The following is a 21,603-nucleotide window of genomic DNA, read 5'->3' as shown; positions in this document are numbered from 1 at the left end:
TCCCTCTATGCATTTCTCACATGAAAGATCTTCTTCACATGGATCAATGTCTATATCACTGATATTTGTGCCAGAGTTCAAACCATTAAAATATCCCCTGGGCAAACTCGGGGATACACAAACAGGGCCCAGGCTACCTAGGCTCCCATATACACACACACACACACTCTTCTTAAAATAAAAGAAAGAGCCCCTCACCTGCTTCCTTTTTTGCAGGGAGGGGGCACATTCAATGGTGGTTCAGTGGTTGTTTAGTACCGTCTGCACCTTTGGCTGGTGCAGACCTTACTAATCCATCCCGAAGCCCATTGAAAGCTGTCAGAGTTACAGTCACATGCTGTGTTCTGACTCGCACTGAGCGTCTGCACCGACAGGAGCAGCTATGTGGTCTATATCCGACAGAGATGCTCCCCCAAGTCAGGTGTGTGGTCTGTGACTGTGTGCCTGACTTGTCAGCCTGCTGTGGGCCACATGGTATCGGTCCTTGGGCCGGTAGTTTGAGAACCCTGATATACAGTATATGCTATTTAAATAAATAAGGTAGAGGTAGGAGTTGAAGCACCACACCAGTTAAAATAATTCAGATACATCTTTACACCATTAGGGTCAAGGGATATTCAAGTAGACTGGGGGTCTAAAACACACACGCTTCATCAGGACTTAATGAGAGGAATCATGCATGTGGTCTACAATCCTTGCATCCTGAACGTTGCTTTCAGTTGTGATGGGACACTTTCAGGTTTGTCAGTACCTGTTGTGCAGCAAGCAAATTTACAGGTGAAACTCGAATAATTAACATGCAAAGCAAGATAATTCAAGCCGTGATTTGTCCATAATTGTGATGATTATGACTTACAGCTCATGAAAACCCCAAGAACCCCAAATCCACAACCTCAAAAAAGTAGATTATTACATGCAATCAATAAAACAAGGATTGTACATAGAACAATATCGGACCTCTGAAAAGTACAAGCATGCATATGTACTCAGTACTTGGTTTGGGCCCCTTTTGCAGCACTTACTGCCATTACTTTTGCATGATATTCTAATTATTCGTGTTTCACCTGTAAGTGAATAAAGCTGAATGGTGAATAATGGTAAAATGACAAAAATCGCTTCCAGAAGATGAATCCTGATTGACTGTTGATGTGTGAAGGGTAAGGTCACAATCAGTCATTTCTGCTGCTAACGTCTAGGAAATGAAGACCACAGAGTTACTGCTTTGTTTGAGCCATGCATCCACCATCAAGTAACAATCCACGAACCCATCGCACTCCTGACCTATTTTTCCATGTAGATTAGGTGAGTGCATCGGTAGTGCAGAAGAATATGGGCACTGGCACTCCAAAATCGTCTATTTATTGACGTAAATGCAGCATATCACATTTAGTGCAACATTTCAGGGTCTTGCGGGTCCCCTGTCCTGCCTGAGGAAGGGGATCCTGCAAGACCCCAAAATGTTGCACTAAATGTGATATGCTGCAATAAATAGACGCATTTGATCTGTATCTGGAGTGCCGGTGTCCATATTCTTCTTTTATGCACCCACCATCAGACACGAAACATGGGTGTAATAGCAGGAGGCTCTGATGAATGCAGTTATTATATAATAAAAGCAGGCCCACACACTGCAACTTTGTATTTTTGTTATGACAATCCCAAGACTGGATGAGCTAGATCTACAGGTACATAGTAAACTCCCTTAAAGGAGAACTATGAGGTCGGCTCAGTAGATCGGGAGGTGAGCGAACACATACCGGCGTTCGCTCACCTCTCGATCCTGTCACGGCTCGTGACGGGAGGGGCTGGATTCCCCCCTCCCCGCTCCGATCCGCCAGCGCTGACTGGCGGAACAGACGGGGAGGGGGCGGGTACAGCTGGCTCTGCCTCTAGATAGGCAGAGCCAGCTGTCAGTCACGCAGCTGGGCGGATCCCGGCACAATTGTCGGGATCCGCTTCAGCTGCAGCGTCTCAGTATACCGTGAGCAGCAGCTTGCGGTATATTGTGGCGTCTCTGTATACCGCGAGCTACAGCTCGCGGTATACTAAGCCTAGGGTGACGGGAGGACGCTAGTTTGTGTCCTCCCGTTACCCTAAGGAGAACTATGGGGAAAAGCCTTAACCCCATAGTTCTCCTTTAAAGTCACACTAAATCCAGGAGTTCATTATTAAAAATGGATTAACTGTTAACAAAAATGTGGTTTATTTGCTGTAGATCCTCAAATCATCTCTGAATCGGTGCTGACAATGTTCCCTGTGTGTTGTAAAGTAGCCACCACTCCAAACTTGGTCCCGTGATGGACTACAGTCTCATATTTAGTTTACTAATTTGTATTGAGATTGTAACGGCAATTCTGCTAGTCTGGAGTTTAATGTCCACCGAATTCCTTTTGTCCTGTCTTTGAAATGCAAACTTTGAAAACAAAATTGGGTTTAATGAGCCGTACCTCGTAGCAGAAATAATGTATTATATTTTCTTCAGTCATTTGCTAATTAGATTTGTCGGTCGCAATAAACTTTTTCTTTCCTTTTTTTTTATTTTATTAGCACTTTGATGGTTCAGTGGATTTTGCCTCAGCCTTTCATCAGCATTTGGCCAAGTATGTCCCTCGTATATACACAAGTTATGTGCAGCCACAAGTGGACAGGCAGGAAAGCCTGGCACAGGCCAGTATCTTCACCCCTATGGAGTGGTACTTGTTTGGAGAGGACCCAAATGTCTTCATGGAGAAGCTACGTCAGAGCGAGACACCTCCCCTGTGTGGTCAAGTTTTTAGAGGAGGGGAAACCACTTATTCCTGCAGGTAAACTTGCTTTCTAAATTGGCAACATTTAGAATATAGTCCAAGGACACTTATCCACACAAGTGATCTTCTCAAGTTATCTATGCATGATACTGTGTTTGAAAACTGCGATACACTGCAATGCTACCCAGTTAAAATGGGAATGCTATTTACATTTCATGTTTATCTCTGCTTTATTGTTTTTTATACAAGTTTACTGAAAATAGAACATTATATATAATATTTCACAATATCAAAAATTATAGGTAGATTCTTTACAACAATATCTGTAGAGACCAATTGGACAGGAGCATGTCAATATTACTATGTGCAGATGTAAACGTATTTATCATGTCAATAAAGATAAGATACAATACTATTTACATTTTAAAAACACTCAATATAGACTTTTGTGGGGAAGCTAATTTTAAAGATTGAATACAACATTACAAAGTGATTTAGTGTTTAACAACAGCTTCAGTAACACATCTCCAATACCCAGGGCTGTCCCAAGGGAATCTGATAATGGGCACTAGCTGTTTCCATTTCTTATTGTATGAAAAATAAGTCTCTGCAATTATTGGTGCAAATTCCCTCACAGCAGCTGAAAGGATAGATAGATAGATAGATATATTAAACTCCCCATTTTCCAGCATTCTAGCAACCTGCAAAAAAAAAAAATCGTGGACATATGTCCTCGATTTTTTTATTTTTTTTGCCGGGTGGTTTAATGCACATAAAAAAAATGTTGGTTGCTTGGTGCACGGTACACTAATGACATTTTGTTTGCACCTACATTTATTTCTTTGTTTACATTGTGCTGCTGGCCATTGGCTAGATTCCGCTTTTGGCAGCAGAATGTAAACAATTGGGAGAAATAGCCAGCCTACTGTTGTGGACAGCTTAAAAACTATGATTTTAAAATTTTTAGGAAACACACTTATAAAGACTGGTAAAGCTGAATATATAGGTGTGTGTTAAGATAGACTGTGTCTTTATTGCAGGGACTGTGCAATAGATCCCACCTGTGTTCTTTGCATGAACTGCTTCCAGAACAGCATTCACAAGAATCATCGTTACAAGGTATGACCTGCGCTATATAAAGTAGACTGCTGTTTGTATTCTAGAATCATCATCATTATTTTAGTTATATGACTACAGCATTGGTGGATGTGAAAGTGGAACAGTGCATTTTGAATTGAAGCGTCTGAAATTTATAACTTCTCCTGTGTAATTTTACAGATGCATTCTTCAATGGGAGGGGGGTTTTGTGACTGTGGTGACACAGAAGCATGGAAAACGGGTCCATACTGCAAGATTCACGAGCCAGGGGCTTCAGATCAGGTAATGCAAACCAACAAATGTCAGATCAGGTAATGCAAATGAGAAACGATGAGTTCAGTTATTCATTTTAATTTGCCAAGTCATATCTGTGTACTGCAGCTGCAGCTCTTGTGGGATGTTCCAGGTCTGTAGTGATCAGAACCTATCAAAGGTAGTCCAAGCAAGGAAAACTGGTGACAGGGTCATGGGCGACCAATGCTCATTGATGCATGTGGGGAGCGAATGCTGGTTTGCTTAGTCCGATCTAGTAAATAAGCTACTGTAGCTCAAATTGCTGAAAAAGTTAATGCTGGTTCTGATAAAAAAGGTTTCTGAACACACAGTGCATCGCAGTATTTTGTGTTTGGGGCTGTGTAGCCGCAGACCAGTCAGGGTACCCATGCTGACCTGTGTGCACTGCCAAAAGCACCTACAGTGGTCATGTAAGCATCAGAACCTGACCACTGAGCAATGGAAGAAGGTGGTCTGGTCTGATGAATCATGCTTACTTTTACATCATGTGGATGGCCGGGTGCATGTGTCTCGCTTACCTGGGGAAGAGATGGTACCAGGATGCACTATGGGAAGAAGGCATATTGGCAAAGGCAGTATGAGGATTTGGGCAATGTTCTGCTGGAAAAATCTTGGGTCCTGTCATTCATGTGGATGTTACTTTGACACATACCGCATACTACCTTAACATTGTTGCTGACCAAGTATACCCCTTCATGGAAACGGGATTCCCTGAAGGCAGTGGCCTCTTCCAGCAGGATAATGTGGCCCTGCAACATTGCAAAAATGGTTCAAGAATGGTTTGAGGAACACAACAATGCGTTTGAGGTGATCATTTGGCCTCCAAATTCTCTAGATCTCAATCAAATCGAGCGTGTGTGGGATTTGCTGGAAACAAAAGTCTAATCCTTGTAGGCCTCACCTCACATCTTCCAGGACTTAAAGCATCTGCTCCTGATGGATTGGTGCCAGATATCACCGCATACCTTCAGAGGTCTAGTGGTGGAGTCCATGCCTTGACGGGTCAGGGCTGTTGTGGCAGCAAAAGGGGAGCCTACTCAATATTAGGAGGGCGGTCATAATGTTATGGCTGATTGCGGTAGATTGTAGAAATGAGAGCACAGCTAATACATGTAGATAGGTAAACACTCTCCTTAAACAAAATATAAGGATAGATTTTATAGAGATTTTCCATTTTCAGAAAGAGAATGTTTGGGATGAAACATAATTTTACGATATGGAATTTAAGTTAGATTTTATTGTTGCATGGGTTAGACCACTGAGTGGTAAAGCGTATAACATTTTCCCATATTGTATTTATGCAATTGATAAGGCCAGTGAATAATTTGTGATTACATTCTTATGTCGGTTCTAAACCTTTGTCACTGTGCTAGAAAATAGGTTTCATCCCTGTGGAACAGGCATAGAGCTGTATGCTACATGAAATGCTTCCACTGACTCTGTACTGGGAAAGTCTGTTGACTTTATTGCATCATGTACAAAGGACATTTCATCCAACTTAGCTTCGAAGAGTCTCTGATTCAAACATTGCCTGTACTTGGTAAATGAAAGTAACTTGAAAATAGATTTGTCACTTCTTTGTTTATCAGCATCTACAGGCCGCATCTTACCCTTGAAAGTGTGCACCAAACCCTTTTTTAGTGTGGGGAGGATGATTTTGATTCTAAATTGCTCTGGTGACATCTAAAAAATGAGAAAATGCCTTTAGCTTTGCTTTAGTGTACTAATTAACCAATGGTTGGAAAGGTTTGGCAGTATTACATAGATCACACAATATATAATAAATCTTGTTACTTTTCAGGATTCTGGATTTCGGTTACCGGAAGAGATCTTGGCCCAGACTAGAAAAGTGGTCCCCGTCATCATCAAGTATATTGTGGACATGCTTATCTGGGAGGAGGAGAAATGTCTGCCTCCGTATTTAAATACAGGGTATGAATGTACTGAGTATATGTAAACATCACAGGGAATTACTGTAATATCTGCACAAAGCCACTCAGTTGTCATTTGAAGATATAAGATGGAGGCTCACACACACACACACAGAAGCACACCTTCATATTCACAGATACAGTTTGTTTCTCAGTTCTTAGACATACGTTGGTTTGTACAGGATGACCCAGCTTCATTCTCTACTACGGTAAATGGAATCTGTAATGCTCTGCAGGAGTGTACGTGTGTGGAGCATCTGCACAGACCCTGGAATGTACCTCTCCACAGATTATATCAGCTTAAAAAAAAAATTGGACGTGCTTTAAAGTGAAAATATAGTGTATTACTGGTGGCTTCATGTGTGCCTATATAGGGCCTGCCAGTCTTATACCTATCTGTCCCCGATCCAACAAAATATCACTGATGACACTGCACAATGGCTTTCCAAAATCTTCCTGGCCAGGGCCATGCAAGCAAACTTCCATTTATTACTATGGAGAGCTTTACTGTATGAGCTTGTACTCCAGACTAACTGTGCATAGAAATGAATGGGAATACAGAGTGTAAGCGCAGGCTCAGCTGGGAAGATTTTGACAATCCAGTGTCCACCATGTCAAGTTGGGGACAGGTCCATATAACATACTCTGAGTCATTACTACACCACTTACCATATAGTCGTTGTATGTGACTTTCACATTTTCTAAAGAAACTTGTAGCTGCAGCATATGGAGGCCACTATTTGCTGTTCAATGGCTTCAGTACTTGAGGCACTGACCTATCACAAATATGAGTTCTGGTTTCATTGTGACTTTCTAAACGGCATGCTTATTTCAGGTCAGTGACAGCCAGGCAACTAGTACTCTCAGGAGAAGATCAGCAATGATGTCTACTGAGGGTTCATCCTACTTAATTCCAGGAAAAAGAGTGCATCACTGTGGTAATTAACATTAGAGTGATAACTAGCTTACAATGTTTACCACTAAGAAAGTACCCATTAAACCTCTTCAACAGCATTTACCTGAAAAATTATTTAAGGAAGTGTAGATTTTATTAATTGGAGCCGCATTTATTTTAAAGCAGAACTCCGGGCAAATTAGATCTTAACCCTTTCAGTGGGCCTACCCCTAAAACTGCAAGGGTTAAGGGCCCTTTGTCTAGGGAACTAAAATAACAAAGATATACTAACCCGAACCCCAATCCGGCTGACTCCTACACCGGTCCCTCCCGCCTGTCTGCTTTGTGGCTCCAGCAGTGGTATGTCCCTTGGCATCCTCATGTTCTATACCTTGTATAGAACGTGATGACTCACAGGACCTTAGAGCGCTGGAGTGGAGTGGGAGCAGTGTAGGAGCCAGCTGGGATCGTGGTTCGGGTGAGTAAAACTTCGTTATTTTAGCTGCCTAGACAAAAAAAGCCTTTAACCATTGCAGTGCCGGGGTAGCCTCAATGCAAGGGTTATGATTGTATTTGTCCGGAGTTCTGCTTTAAGTTGAGGGTCACAAGGAAGACGTGAGTGGGCACTCCAGTTTGACATGCCTGCAATGCTTCTACATTTTACGTGCTCTGACCAATCACATTTTCTTACAGCCAGAAGAAGTCAAAGAAACATTGCTGTGTGCTCTACAGTGATGATCACCACTCCAATGACCACTTCATCTACAGTCTACAGAGATCTCTGGGATGTGATTTGAAAGAATCACAGACACTAACAAGTGCAGCAGAGAGGGAGGTCAGTATGGGTATATGCTCTTTTATTTTATTATTAACATGTCTTTGAAGCACATAACCTGTCTTCAGAGAGTACCAAAGCATCACCATTATATGACGATAAAACAAACTGGTACTTATTTTAAAGGGAAAGTATAGTAAATTGCTGGTGAATTCTTATGTGCGGTTAGACTAAAGCTGACCATACCCCTATAGATTATCTGCAGATTTTCTGTGGTCAGATGGAAAAAGTGCAACAGATTCCTCCATCTACGCTAAACTGTGTGGATGGAGGAATCTCCCACTGGGGCAAGCTTCAGTATCTTGCTAGTCGGCCCCGCTGGCTCTCAAAATAGCTATACAATGTCTGCATCCAATGAGATTGTTCAGGTATTTTGAGAGCCAGCGGGGCCGACTAGCAAAATACCAAAGCTTGGCCCAGTTGGAGATTCCTCCATCCACACAGTTTAGCTTGGATGGAGGCATCTGTTGCACTTTTTCCATCTGACCATAGAAAATCTGCAGATAATCTATCAGTGTATAGCCAGCTTTCTATTGTAATTCCCCCAGCGCTTCTGCCAGTCTTAAGGTGCCCATACACTGCTCGATTCTCGTATGAGAATCGGGTGAAATCCCGCGATCGTATGAGAATCGAGCAGTGAGAACGAAGACGTGCGACCGTTTCTACTGTACGGTCGCACGTCTTTTGTCGAACCAACATGCTCGAAAACCCGCCGAGAATCGTACGATTGTCGGTGGGTTTCCAGCCTGCTCGTCCGATAGCTACGGGACGCTGTGCGCACGCGCACACTGCCCGTTCTGCATTGCCGTCATCGGAAGCCCGCCCCTCAGCGGGGCGGGCTTTCGATGATCACAAGTACGATCTGCTCGTCCAAGGTGGGCAGATCGTACGAGCTTTCAATAAGCATACGACCATCACAAGACAAAAGTCTTGCGATGGTCGTAAGGTGTATGGGCACCTTTATACTCGCCTGTCCCCAATCCAGCAAAATATAATTGATGAGGCTGCACGCTGGCTTGCCAAAATCTTTCTGGCCAGGCCCATTATCGCTCTCTGAATTCCTATTTATTCCTATGGAGAGCTATAGTGCTTGTACCCCAGACTAACCGTATGTAGAAATTAATGAGAATACAGAGCACATGCGCAGACTCGGCTGGGAAGATTTGGGCAATTCAGTGTGCGACCATGCTGGATCGGGGATCGGTATGTATATCATATTGTGAGTCATTAGTACACTGCTTACTGTAAAGTCTTTGTATGTGACTTTCACATTTTCTAAGGAAACCTGTAGCTGGGTTGCATGGAGACCATTATTTGCTGCACCTCTTTCCAAAAATGCTAGTTACCTGGATATAATGCTGTTCAATGGTTTCAGTACTTGAGGCACTGACCTTTTACCAACTTGCGTTCTGACTTCACTGTGACTTTTTAAACTGTATGCTTCTTTCAGATCAGTTTCTTCTAGTATTGAGGTCAATGACAGCCAGGCAACTAGTACTCTCAGGAGGAGGTCAGCGTTATCTGCCCATATAGCTCTCACTACAAGTTACTGTTCCTTCAGTTGTTTTACATGTGTTTGATGTTATATCTCCTGTTCATGCCAAAATGCTCAGTTAACACAGGTATGTAGTTGGTGTGGCATGTGTAAAACTAAAACAAAGAAGGGTACAGAAAAGGCCATCATGGTTTAGTAAATCTTTGTACATGTCTTGTTTAAAATCGGTCTTGAAAGTTGAATTGGGGTACACAGAAAATGATGCTGTAACTTTTTAATGTCATTGAGAATCATTGTCAACATTAAATGACACTAAATGTATAATGGCTCAGTAGTGACTAAGCAGTATCTAATATTTCCTATACAGGGCCGCACAACTGTGAAAGAAGGAACTTTAGAAGAATGTAAGGAGACTACAGATAAACTTAAGGTACAAAAAAACCTGCCATCATGGTTTAAAGTGTACACAAGCTTGTCTACTTGCCTTTAGTAAGTTTGTCTGGATTCTGCAGACTAGGTTACCCAGGATTCTTATACGTTTGGGAACTCCAGACCTGCTAAGTCCCTATATGTATACCCAGGTCTGTCCCTTCTGCAGTCTATACAGCCTAAGCTAAGTAGTCTCAATCCTGCTGCATTCCTTAAATGGAAGCTACATTAAAAACTCTGCAAGTGGAAATCATAGTTAAAGTGTATATAAACCCTATTTTATTATTTGGTGTCTTTTAGGTTTTGTTAAAGAGCAACCCCAGTTAAAAGGGTTCTTTTTGCCTAGTTATACTCACCCAAACCTCCTGGCCGGCTGTGATAGCGCTCCCTCCAACCTGTCTCTTCCTCCGCTGAAGCAATTGTATTCCCTCAGCATCCTCACGTCCTATACACTGTATTGGTTGTGATGGCTCCAGGATTCTTAGGCTGCTGCAGTGTCCCTCTGCTGCAGCAGCCTATGGATCCTGGAGCCATCACAACCAATACAGTGTATAGGACGTGATGACGTACAGGGAATACCATTGCAAGAGGCTCCAGGGACCAGACTAAGAGCTGGCCCCCTCTATACAGTGAATAGAACGTGAGGATGCTGAGGGATATAACATCGCTGTAGTGGAGGAGGAGACAGGTTGGAGGGAGCAGTGTAGCAGCCAGTCGGAATTGTGGCTCGGGTGGGTATAACTTTGTTGTTTTAGCTCCCTAGGCAAGGGTTAATAACATTTCTAACCGGAGTTCTGCTTTGAATATAGTATTGAAAGTGTTTTCTTTGTTTAATGAGCTGATTCTGCATGAAAACTTGTTGAGCTGATAACTAGTATCATTGCATCCATAATAAAAGTTATGACTTCACTTGTTGCTAGTCAGCATGGCTTCCTAACCAATCAGGAAGCCGGGTGGCACGTAATGACCCGCCTCCCGGGTTCCTGATTGTTCAGGATGCCAGGCTGCCTAGCAACAGGTGAAGCCAGCTTCCTAGCCAATCAGGAAGCTGGGAGAGGGGTCATGGCGTGCCACCCAGCTTTCTGATTGGCCAGGAAGCCAGCTTCACTTGTTGCAAGGCAGCCTGGCTTCCTGACCAATCAGGAAGCAGATGGCACCTCATGACCCACCGCCCGGCTTCCTGATTGGTCAGGCAGCCTCGGCAAGTGAAGCTGGTGTTCTTTAGATAGCACACTGCCTTCCCAGTCAGTCAGGAAGCCTGGCTTCCTGATAATCGGGGCACGCGGCACCAGTATCGGTAGTCGGTATCGGCGAGTACTGGAAAAAATATCGGTACTCGTACTAGATACTGAAAAACCGGTGTCGGTGTATCCCTAACTTTTATGCTCCATGCCTGTGCTGCACTGTTGTCGGATACATTGTTTCCATAGCTCACTGTGGACTACAGACTTAAAAATAAAGGGAAAAAAGTCTGGAAACAATGAAAGCGAATACAGCTACCACATCCAAGGACTGGCAAGCTGCAATATATAAGATTTTTCTTCTTGGCCTTAGATGCACCTTATGTCTATTCAGTTAAAGCTAGGTAACATTAGTGGGTAACAGACTGATGTTCACTTTCTGGTTTCATGATTTTCTCCTAGAAACACTCTGAAAATGTGTCTCAGCGACCTCTGAACGTTGAAGTGCTGCATTCTCTGGTCATGGCACATCAGACCTTCGCCTGCAGTCTTGGATTGTGGTTAAACAAACTCTTGGCATACTCAAGCAAGTATTATTGTATTCTATCATGGTTTGTTCATTTTGGTCTTCCTAGTTTTTGAATTGATAGATCCGTGCCTTAGGTTGTATTTTTTGCTACAGGTTGGTGCTAAACAGGCACATTTTCAATCAAAAACAGAAGACGTGCCCATCCTACATTAAACCTGATCTCCGGGCAAAGATGTAAATACATAGATGAAAGACCTATATGTAGATGTTTTACGTGACAATGGGTTTGCATTTCTGTCCATTCCTGAGATTTGGATAGCCCAGCACTTTCTCTGTTATAATTAAAAACACACGACTTACATCACCCACTGCCCAGGCTGCTTGGATAGAGAAAGAGCAGTAGGAGACTGATGAGGTCACCCTTCTTTCTAATCTGCTCTCTCCTCCTGTCAGCTTTCTTTTGCAAGAGATTTTCCAGCATTGCCACACCTTGTACAGTTGTACACGGTCCGATTTGTAACAAGTGATGACTGAATTAGTCACTTTGCTTGTTGTTATCAGGTTGTGTGTGGGCAGCCATTGTATGACCACACAGTGATTTATATTCACAAGCTGCGCTTTCAGGAATTGCACAGTGTATTTATCCCAGAGGATTTTGTATGGTCATCTGTAAATATAATAGGTTTGAATGAATAAATGTAAAAGGTTTTGAATGACTATTGACACTGTGCCATGTGTTTGCTTTTTTTTTTCAACAGGTGACTTCCGACAGATCTTTTGTAACGCGTGTCTGGAACCAATCAGAATGACCAGAGCAAGGGAATTGTGCTATGTCAGCTTGTTAATTATGTGTGATGCCAAACTTCATAAAGGTGCGTATAATGTAGAAATGGAACTCCAGCTTCAACAGAATATTCCGCCCAAAGAGAAGTTCTGTTTTGAGTGGAATTTGCATTTAAAGAACTTCTTATTTTACATTTTGTTGTTTTTTCAGGTTTCAAGAAAGTGCTGCATGATCTGATCTTCAGCAGCTTCTTTATGGAGATGGAGTATAAGAAGTTGTTTGCCATTGAGTTTGTGAAGGTAACTGAATTCACTTTACTCATGCATGTCTTAAAGAGACCCTGTCACCAACTTAAAAGATTGCAGTTCAAAACACAGAAAAATCAACGTTTTAAATGCTGACGTGCATCATTATTCCCTTCTATAGTCTCTGTGCTGGCTCCCTCTCCTCCCTACGTAACCATTTATGTAGCTATCAGGGGAGGAGCAAAGGGGAATTTTATAGTGTGTCATTTGAGTGACAGCCTGCTGATATCACATCCAAGATGGTGGCACCCAGCAGCAGTCTCAGGTCTTTTGCAGTCTACACAAGGAAGGCCTTCACAGGTAAATAACATGCATAAACAATGTAAAATGCACATAATCTTAGGGAAAGATTGTCATTGAAATGAATGATCTGGTGATGGGGTCTCTTTAAACACAACCAGTCAGTATTGGGCTCATGCAAAAAAGTTTTTATTTAAAACAAAACAAATCTTTCAAACGTAGCCCCAGATGGCACTAAAAACCTGTCAGGAGTTTTACTCTTTCTTCACTGCATCCAAAGCTATAACAAAGTCAAGGTGCTTTAAAATAGTACATTTAGAATAGCTTACTTATGTTTTGAACGCTACCCCATGCCCAGCAGAAAAGCCACCCAGAGGATAGAGCTGTAGACCACTGTGCTCTGTGTTAGAGCAAAGGTCTCATTATAGAAGTCTAACACCCTCCCCTCTGCCTTGTCACAACCACAGCGCTGCAATTATCAATGATCATGCTGCTGATTGCAGTGTTCTAGTTGTGACAAGGCAGGGGGTGTTTCAGACCACTTTGTATTTAGCATTTACTCCATTCTTATGCAGTCACTTTCAAATTGTGTTTACCTTTTTCCAATAAACATTTGTCTTATAAGTGACTAAATTGAAAAAAGTTAGATTTATCATTCATGTTGCACCAAACAATCACTTTAGAAAACTGAACACAATAGGACTAAAAAATGGATCACGTGAAAAATTGAAGTCTGTAGGGTCAGTATACAAGTTTGTAGGGTTAGCATACATGTCACCTGTTGCATTTGCAACCCATTAACATGCACAAGGGAGTTTTATGTGCGCCAGGGGATTCCTGTGACAACTTGCAGATTTTTGCAGTAAGAATCCCATGTGGGTCCGTACAGATGCAGTCACTGTGCCCATTCAAAAGAATGACAGAGTGACTGTCCGCCTGCGGATTGGGAGAGATGCTTGTTCCTGTGTGCGTCCAAGGACAAGTATGTATTCCGATCTGCTGGTAATTGGAGCTCTTTTGATTATGGAAGGATTACAGAAAGAAAAGTAAGACAACCTAAAAACATTTTTGTTTCTTGTCAGTATTACAAACAGGTTCAGAAAGAGTACATGGATGACGATCGTGACAGGAACATCTCAGTCACTGCAATATCAGTTCAGGTTTTCACTGTCCCCACCCTGGTAAGTAGAACCAAGCCCCAGTTTTCTATTTTTCTTCCTAGCTTTTATAGACAAAGACAAGCGTGTTTTATAATAATATATCCTTATCCCTATTGCAACATATGTTTACTATTCCAAGAATGTGTTGTTGCATATTGTCTCTCTGCTGCTAGTGATAAATGTTTTTCTATGGCATGTCATCTTTTTCTGTAACAAATTCCTTTTAGCAGTTTGATCAGTTTGCCTGCCAAATTGCTTGTGAATACATACCAGCATCCGATGTGAATCTTTTTGAGACACTTGTATAACTTTCAACTAGATTATCAACATAAAACTATCGGGAGGGCATGCAAGACCAGTCACTCTGCACAAAAGGGAGCAACACTCACTAGAGTTTATTATAGGACAGATTACAGAGGCAAAGTGTAGGAGTTGCTCCATGCTGCATTGCTACACAGGTCTGGAAAAAATACAAAAAGGACACCAAAATTCATATAAGAATACACATGGTTCTTCTATTTAGAGAACAATTGTTTAGTCTCAATTTTAGCTTTAAGTTCAAATAATCAGTTCAGCTGAAAGTGATGCTTTATTTATAGATTTGTAGCCTGTTAAATTGATTCTTCCCCTGGCTTCTAGTATTCCCTTACTCTGCACTTTTCCTCCTGGGAGGTTTGGTTGTTCCCCGCTTGCATATTTTATCTGCCCTGTTGCATTCTTCTTAATTATAATGTAAAATACATTTAGAAGTTTTAAAAGGGCGATTGGAACCCTCTCATGATGGCCACATAAGGTGTGCAGGAACCCAAAAGCAAATACCTTAAAGGAGAACTATGGGGTTAGAGCTTTTCCCCATAGTTCTCCTTAGGGTAACGGGAGGACACAAACTAGCGGTATACTGAGACGCTGAAGCGGATGCCGACAATTATGTCTGGATCCGCCCAGTTGCGTGAGTGACAGCTGGCTCTGCCTATCTAGAGGCAGAGCCAGCTGTATCCGCCCCCTCCACCGTCCGTTCCGCCAGTCAGTGCTGGAGGATCGGAGCGGGGAATCCAGTCCCTCCCCTGTCACGGCAGAGAGCCGTGACAGGATCGAGAAGTGAGCGAACGCCGGTATGTGTAATAATCTACACAAACTGAAATATTCATTTTAGGTAGCATGACCTTTGATTTTGCAGCTTCTCCCAATCATCCTGTTCAAATATACATAAATCATTTGCCCTATCTGGTTTGGTTGCAAACATTGAGAATAGCTTACATAGTTCTACCCATAGGAGGGAAGAAGTTATGTTTGTACATAAATTATATAGGTTTTTCTATTCATAAGACATTTCTCTCACACAGGCTCGGCTGCTCATTGAAGAACAGAATGTAATCAAAGTTATCACTGAGGCCATGTTGGAAGTTCTGCCCAAATACCTGGATACAGAGAGCAAGTTTAACTTTCAGGGTTACAGCCAGGACAGATTCTGCAGAGTATATGCTATCATCTGCGACCTCAAGTAAGTGGACATACTAGGTGCTTGTCATTTTGCTGTTTGATAACTTACTTGCTACCAGGTTTAATGCAGGAAATTCTTCCCACTCGAGACATTAGTTGAAACATGCTAAGCAAAGATTTCTTTTTTTAAGCTGCATTTCCACAGCAGACCACAATGCAAAAAACATCTTGGCTTTAAACATGGACAGCTGTCGCATAATCTCAATGTTCTATCATGCCTTGTCTGTATATGTGCTTAGAACATCCCTTGTTTTACCTTTTTCACATACTTCAAAGCGATTTCTTCGGAGTGTTTATTTCCTTTTTTAACTTGTTTTTTAAAATCCTACTATATTTGGTTCTGGTGAGGATTGCTGCCTGATCTTGCCAAACTTACTATTATCAGATGATGATTATGTATTATCTATGGATAATTTGTAGTTTGGCTACCCTTTCACAAAACATCATGCATTTGTACTTGCCCTGCAGCCATTGTGGATTTCTGCTTTGCCAGCGTAGGCCATGGACTAGGATGGCAGGACTACCAGTGGCAGCACACTGCTACCCACACATTATATTGCTGACTGTCTGTAACATGTCCCCTTGGATGAACTAGGGTTCCAGACAGTACCCTGTGCAATCTGTCTGGGTCCTCATTGTTTCTGCCTTTACCCAGTAGATTTGCATGTTTGTGAGTGGGATCTTATGGCTCACCCACTCTGGATCTGTACACTGAACTGCTACTAGAGTTTTTAGTGCGGTATTAACAATGGACATTAACTGTTAGAATCCTGACAGTGGGCGGCTCTGCCGGCTTGACAAAAATCAATTGAGTTATTGACTTTTGTTGAAGGAGGCAATCTAAAAACCCTCGGCCAAACAGTGACTATAGCCACTCAGCTGCAGTTGCTGTTCATGTATTCTGACAGCACCAGGTGCCAGTTATCAGATGACAATAACCGCAGAGGTAGAATCTGTTTAAATTCTTAGTGTGTAACCATCTTAAGTGATGAATGCTAACCAGTTGACCTGGGGACATCCCATTACAGGTAGCCTATGGGGATTGGAAGCATGAGTCTAGGCTCTGCCCGCAGACTAATTTAAAGATGCAGATAATATACTCGAGGTTACCTTTTCAGATGATAAATCCTGTTCCTTGGCCTTATGTTTGCATTTATCCTTGTTGTAAACAAGCTGTTCCTGTCCACTACTAGAAATTGCTGCTATGCTTATCTGCAACTTGTTCTGGTTCTGTGAATCAAGTCAGTGCCAGCATGGCAGCCAGGCAACCAGAATTTTCAGGAATGTGGTATGCCGGTATACCGGTATGCCTTAGTATTGTCTGTTTTCTTTATGTAATTTTTATGCTTATTCTCCTTTTTTTTCCCATTCTAGATATATTCTGATATGTAAACCCACATCTTGGTCAGAGAGGCTACAAGACAAATTTGTGGAGGGGTTTAAATCTCTGCTTCACGTGTTATCATGTATGCAGGTAATCCTATCATACCAATTGTTTGTGATTGGTTAGGATGGGCGGTTATAATACAAATCCAACAATACTTGATTGTGATAGCCTTGTGCTGCTGTCAGACATATTAGAGCACATCATTTGAAAATGGTTTCTCATTACTGCTGGTTTTATGTTTTCGTATTCCTCGGCATGTCCTTCATCGTGTCATGGTGAAGAATATTGACGGCTTGTATTCGTTTTCATAGCTGAAAATACCACTCATTGGAGGACGGGTGTTTCCAATGGCAATAACAAGGTTGAGCAGCATAACATTTCCATGACAGTTAAAAGAGAACTATGGGGTAAGTGTTTTTCTCCATAGTTCTCTTAAGGGTCACGGGAGGACATATACTAACCTCCTCCCGTGACCCAAAGCTCAATATATCGTGAGCTACAGCTCGCGGTATACTGAGACCGCTGCACCCAGGACGGATCCCGACGTTACTATCGAGATCCACCCAGCTGCGTGAGTGACAGCTGGCTCTGCCTATCTAGAAGCAGAGCCAGATGTGCCCGCCCCCTCCGGCATCCGTTCCCCCCACTCAGCGCTGGAAGATCGGATCGTGGAGGGGGGGAATCCCTGCGGGGAGCGGTGCCTGACAGTCACTGCTCTCTGCAGGGAGATGATCGAGAAGTGAGCAAGCGACGGTATGTGTTCGCTCACTTCCCGATCTATTGAGCCGACGTGTGACAGTTTCATTGTCACACGTCGGCTCGAACTATGAGGATGAGGGATTTTCACTCACCTCATAGTTCTCCTTTAACTCTAAAGGGTTTACATTTATAGAAGGGTCAAAGGGTTCTATACCATTTCACCTACCAGATCTATTGCCTGAGCAATCGTATGTAATTTTAACTTTTAAGAGATGTTGGAGAGAATCCATAAGTATGACATTCTTTGCTTGTTTAGGGCATGGAAGCTACAGGTCGGATGATAGGACAACACGTTGAGATGGATTCTGACTGGGAGACCGCCATAGCCATGCAGATGCAACTGAAAAATGTCTTGATGTTAATTCAGGAGTGGTGTGCCAGCAATGTAAGAGTTTATCTTGAAATGTTTTATTTTGTGATGAAACATCATAAGAGTTAATTAAAGAGTAACAAAACACTTGTTCTTTGCACTCCTAAGCTCTGATCTTTATCTCTATATCCCAACCTTTTACAATAGTGGTCAATACTCAAGTGTGTCAAGAAAAGAAAAGAATTTTAATTGATGGCTTTTATGGTACTAGACTAGTATTGCTTTTTTAATAAAGCTGTAAACCACAGAAGGCAGCCTATAGGGATTGTAGGCCCTGCATCCTAATTTTATAAAGCCCTACCCACCTGCATACTATTAATTAAAATAGTATTAAACTCTCAACATTTTTTTTTCATTACTGAGTCCAGAGCAAGCAAATATACAGCAATGCATTTCTTTAATTTTTTGTCCAAGCATTTAAAGTCATCATGTTTTCAAATAGATAGCTCCAAATCTCTCAGCTCTGCTTCCCTGAACTTCATGTCCAGTACAAGATCATAAGGGACAGCACAGTATGTAGTAACTGTCCATCTACTAGCTTGGAGAAGGGACGAGGGGGGAGGAGATTGGAAGAGAGTGGCTTGCTTTTCTATGTGTGTTTGAGGAGACACACATACAGCACTAGCACACATAAGGGTGGATCCATAGAAGACTGCAAGGGAAATGAGCCACCTTAAAACAGGGTATCAGGGCCAGTGCTCTAGTGACCAGCTGATTATGCAGAAAACAAACTTTTAAACATCACAAAGCAGCATCCATTGTAAGTGATTTCATCAGCATTTGAAATAGCTTAAAAACCTTTTGACTTTAATATCACTTTCAGCCCCATGCATTTGCATACAGGTTCCAAAAGAATGTTATGTGGTGAAAGCGTTTGGTGCATCACTTTCTATGATGTCCTTGATGTTATGAGATAAGGAATGACCACTGACCTGATTAGACCTAACATTTCCAAAATGTATAGCAAATGTTATGGAGGCGCACAGAGCAGACTTTAAAAGCATATGAGAGCTTCCATTGCTGTCTTGTTTAAACTGATAGATAATCCAAGGCCATCATTCTGATCCCTCTAAGACCTCTTGGTGCAGCACTGACTCAAACAAGTGTTCAGTCATGTAATATGCAAAGTTTCAAGGTCAGTCGTAAACAATAAGCAAAAATAATTATATCAATTTCCTGTAAGTATGTGATAATGCAAATATTAATGAATATGTGAATTTAAAGCAACCCTTACAGTGGGGCTACCTCCTGCAAGATTTAGTGTGCTCATTTTTATCTAGGTGCAAAAAAAAAAGTGTTACTCACCCAATCCTAGAAGCCAACTTGCTGTTAGTCATGTCCCTGAAGCCTCTCTTCTCCTCCGCTACAGTGGTCTAAGATCTCATAAATCATAATGTACACAGTGTATACACATGAGGACGCTGAGAAACATTCCAATGCTGCAGTGTAGGAGCAGAGAGGCTTCAGTGACAAGAGAAGCGGGGAGCCAGCTCGGTGGTTTGGGTGAGTATAACAAAAACAAGCAAGTAATCCTTGCAGTATGGAGGTAGCCCCACTGCAATGGTGAGGAACACTTTTGCCTGAGTTCTTCTTTAACCCCTTTGTTACGGGAGACGTACAGTGTACGTCCCGTCACAAAGTGGCTATATGACTGGCCACGTACACTGTACGTGCCGAGTTATATTAGCCTCTGTAATGCTGGTAACTGCTGATTCTCAGCAGTTCCAGTCATTAATGAATGCCTCACTATTGAGGCATTCATTAATGAAATAGTTAAGCTTTTGTAAAAGCTTCTTCCTTTCATTAATGAAAGAATGACGCCTTTACATTCAGATACGGGATCGATCCCGTATCTGACAGCTGAAGATAGCAGAGAGGTAGCAGTGACTCACCTCTCTGCTATTCGTTTGACAGCTGTATAGCCTGGCCCATGTTAAATTATACATTTCAAGCGCTAGATACAAATGTATCTCTTGAGTGAAATGTATCAGTTTTGATCGTCTAGGAACGATCAAAGACCTTTAGTGAGATCTGATTCTGACATGCTGTCAGGATCAGTCTCTAAAGTTATTATTTGCTGTTCCTCAGTTTGGAGCAGCCTGATAACTCTGTAAAAAGTGTGTCAGTCATTTAGGAACAGAAACTAAAAACTAGCTCAGTCATGAAGGGGTTAAAACCATAACATTCATAAACCACATATGAACAATATAAAAACAGTAACAGATGACTTACTGTTAAAAAAAGTAGCTCAAGTGATAATTTGATGATACATTTGGATTTTGTATGCATTTATATTTTGACCTGTGTTTGTGATTGCCAAACTCATGGTATCTGTCCATACTGGTTGTATAACATTTTCTTGTTATCCTCCTCACAAAGGAAGAAATACTGATCAGGACCTACAAGGACTGCCACCATAGTGTTCTTCAGTGTATTAAGCCTCTTCACGCCCATCAAAAGACTTGCATAGAGATGTGCAGTCATTCCTATGAAACCTACCCATTTAAAGTCTCCAGAGATCCCGTCAGTATATATCTGCCACTCTCCCGCATGCTGGCAGGTAAGTAACAGCCTCCATTTGTTCATCTGTAATATGGGGCTATGAAGTTTCTTTATTTTAGTATGTAAAATTTATGAAGTGTTATTTCCTTTGGAATTCTTCTTCTTGGGAACAGTCAGGTCCTCATTTGTCTGCAGTTTTCATTGTGTATACAACCTTATACTCATACATTATAATATATAGGTGGTAAGGATGTCCCGATACCACTTTTTCAAGACCAAGTACAAGTACTGTCCCTCATGTACTTGCCGATACCAATTACCGATACTTTTTCTTAAAGGGCCATGTGACATTTTTTCAAAAACAATAGACTAATGATTTTAGGGCAGTTTCTCACCAGGGCTGCGTGCATTGGAGGTGACAGGTTCTCTTTAAGGTGACATTAGGGGTCTTTTAGACCTCTTGTGTCACCTTTCCACTTCACTGGATTCACTGAATGTAAATACAGCAGGCAGTGGCTGGGAGCAATAGCCAGTCTGCTATTGGATATTTTAAATTGCAATAGCCGATAGCAGGCTGGCTATTTTACCCGCCCACTGCATGCTGTCAATCCAGCAAAGGAGGGAACTGAAGACAAAGTTCTCTATCAGGTCCTCCCTGCTGATTGAGAGCAGGCAATGGGTGGGTACAATAGCCAGCTTGCTATTGGCTATTGCAATTTAAAATATTCAATAGCAGGCTGGCTATTGTTACAAGTGTCCATTCCTTTTCCACTTGATTAAACTGTTTGCTTTTGGTGATATATCTCAGTGTCAGTTGTCTGTGCTCCTTATGTGTTTAATAATGCCCTCACCAGACCCACACAGAAGTTTTCCCTCTCAATGAAAGAAGGCAAAGTCCATTATGTGTGACTGTGAAGGCAAGATTTACAGCTTCTCTCCTCTCCTCCGTGAGCACACTGAACGGACATTCTCTTCTTACATTGAGAGTGAAAACTGTTGTGTACGTCGGCTGATGAGTGCATTACACATAAGGAGCACGGACATCTCAAACATTTTGATATATTACCAAAAGCAAAGTTTCATCAAGCTGAAAAGGATAGGACACGGAAGGATGGAGGAGGAGCAGGTAACATACAGGAGGGGGGGGGGGGGGGGTGGGGGC

General features: G+C 42.1%; 1 protein-coding gene across 1 annotated transcript in view; it reads left to right on the top strand.

Annotated features, from left to right (window-relative positions):
* UBR1 (ubiquitin protein ligase E3 component n-recognin 1) overlaps positions 1-21,603 on the top strand; it is a 100,919-nt gene that overhangs the window by 16,541 nt on the left and 62,775 nt on the right. Inside the window, 14 exon segments of the mRNA XM_018564891.1 lie at positions 2,548-2,804; positions 3,788-3,866; positions 4,026-4,127; positions 5,941-6,071; positions 7,659-7,800; positions 9,663-9,725; positions 11,368-11,491; positions 12,193-12,306; positions 12,429-12,517; positions 13,846-13,944; positions 15,267-15,424; positions 16,798-16,897; positions 17,826-17,954; positions 20,319-20,499. Of these exon segments, the coding sequence (XP_018420393.1) occupies positions 2,548-2,804; positions 3,788-3,866; positions 4,026-4,127; positions 5,941-6,071; positions 7,659-7,800; positions 9,663-9,725; positions 11,368-11,491; positions 12,193-12,306; positions 12,429-12,517; positions 13,846-13,944; positions 15,267-15,424; positions 16,798-16,897; positions 17,826-17,954; positions 20,319-20,499 (1,768 nt within the window).

Source organism: Nanorana parkeri, unplaced genomic scaffold (assembly GCF_000935625.1).
Source record: "Nanorana parkeri isolate BGI_ZX_2015 unplaced genomic scaffold, ASM93562v1 scaffold791, whole genome shotgun sequence".
Classification (NCBI taxonomy): Eukaryota; Metazoa; Chordata; class Amphibia; order Anura; family Dicroglossidae; genus Nanorana; species Nanorana parkeri.
This window is presented reverse-complemented; position numbering and strand designations above follow the sequence as displayed.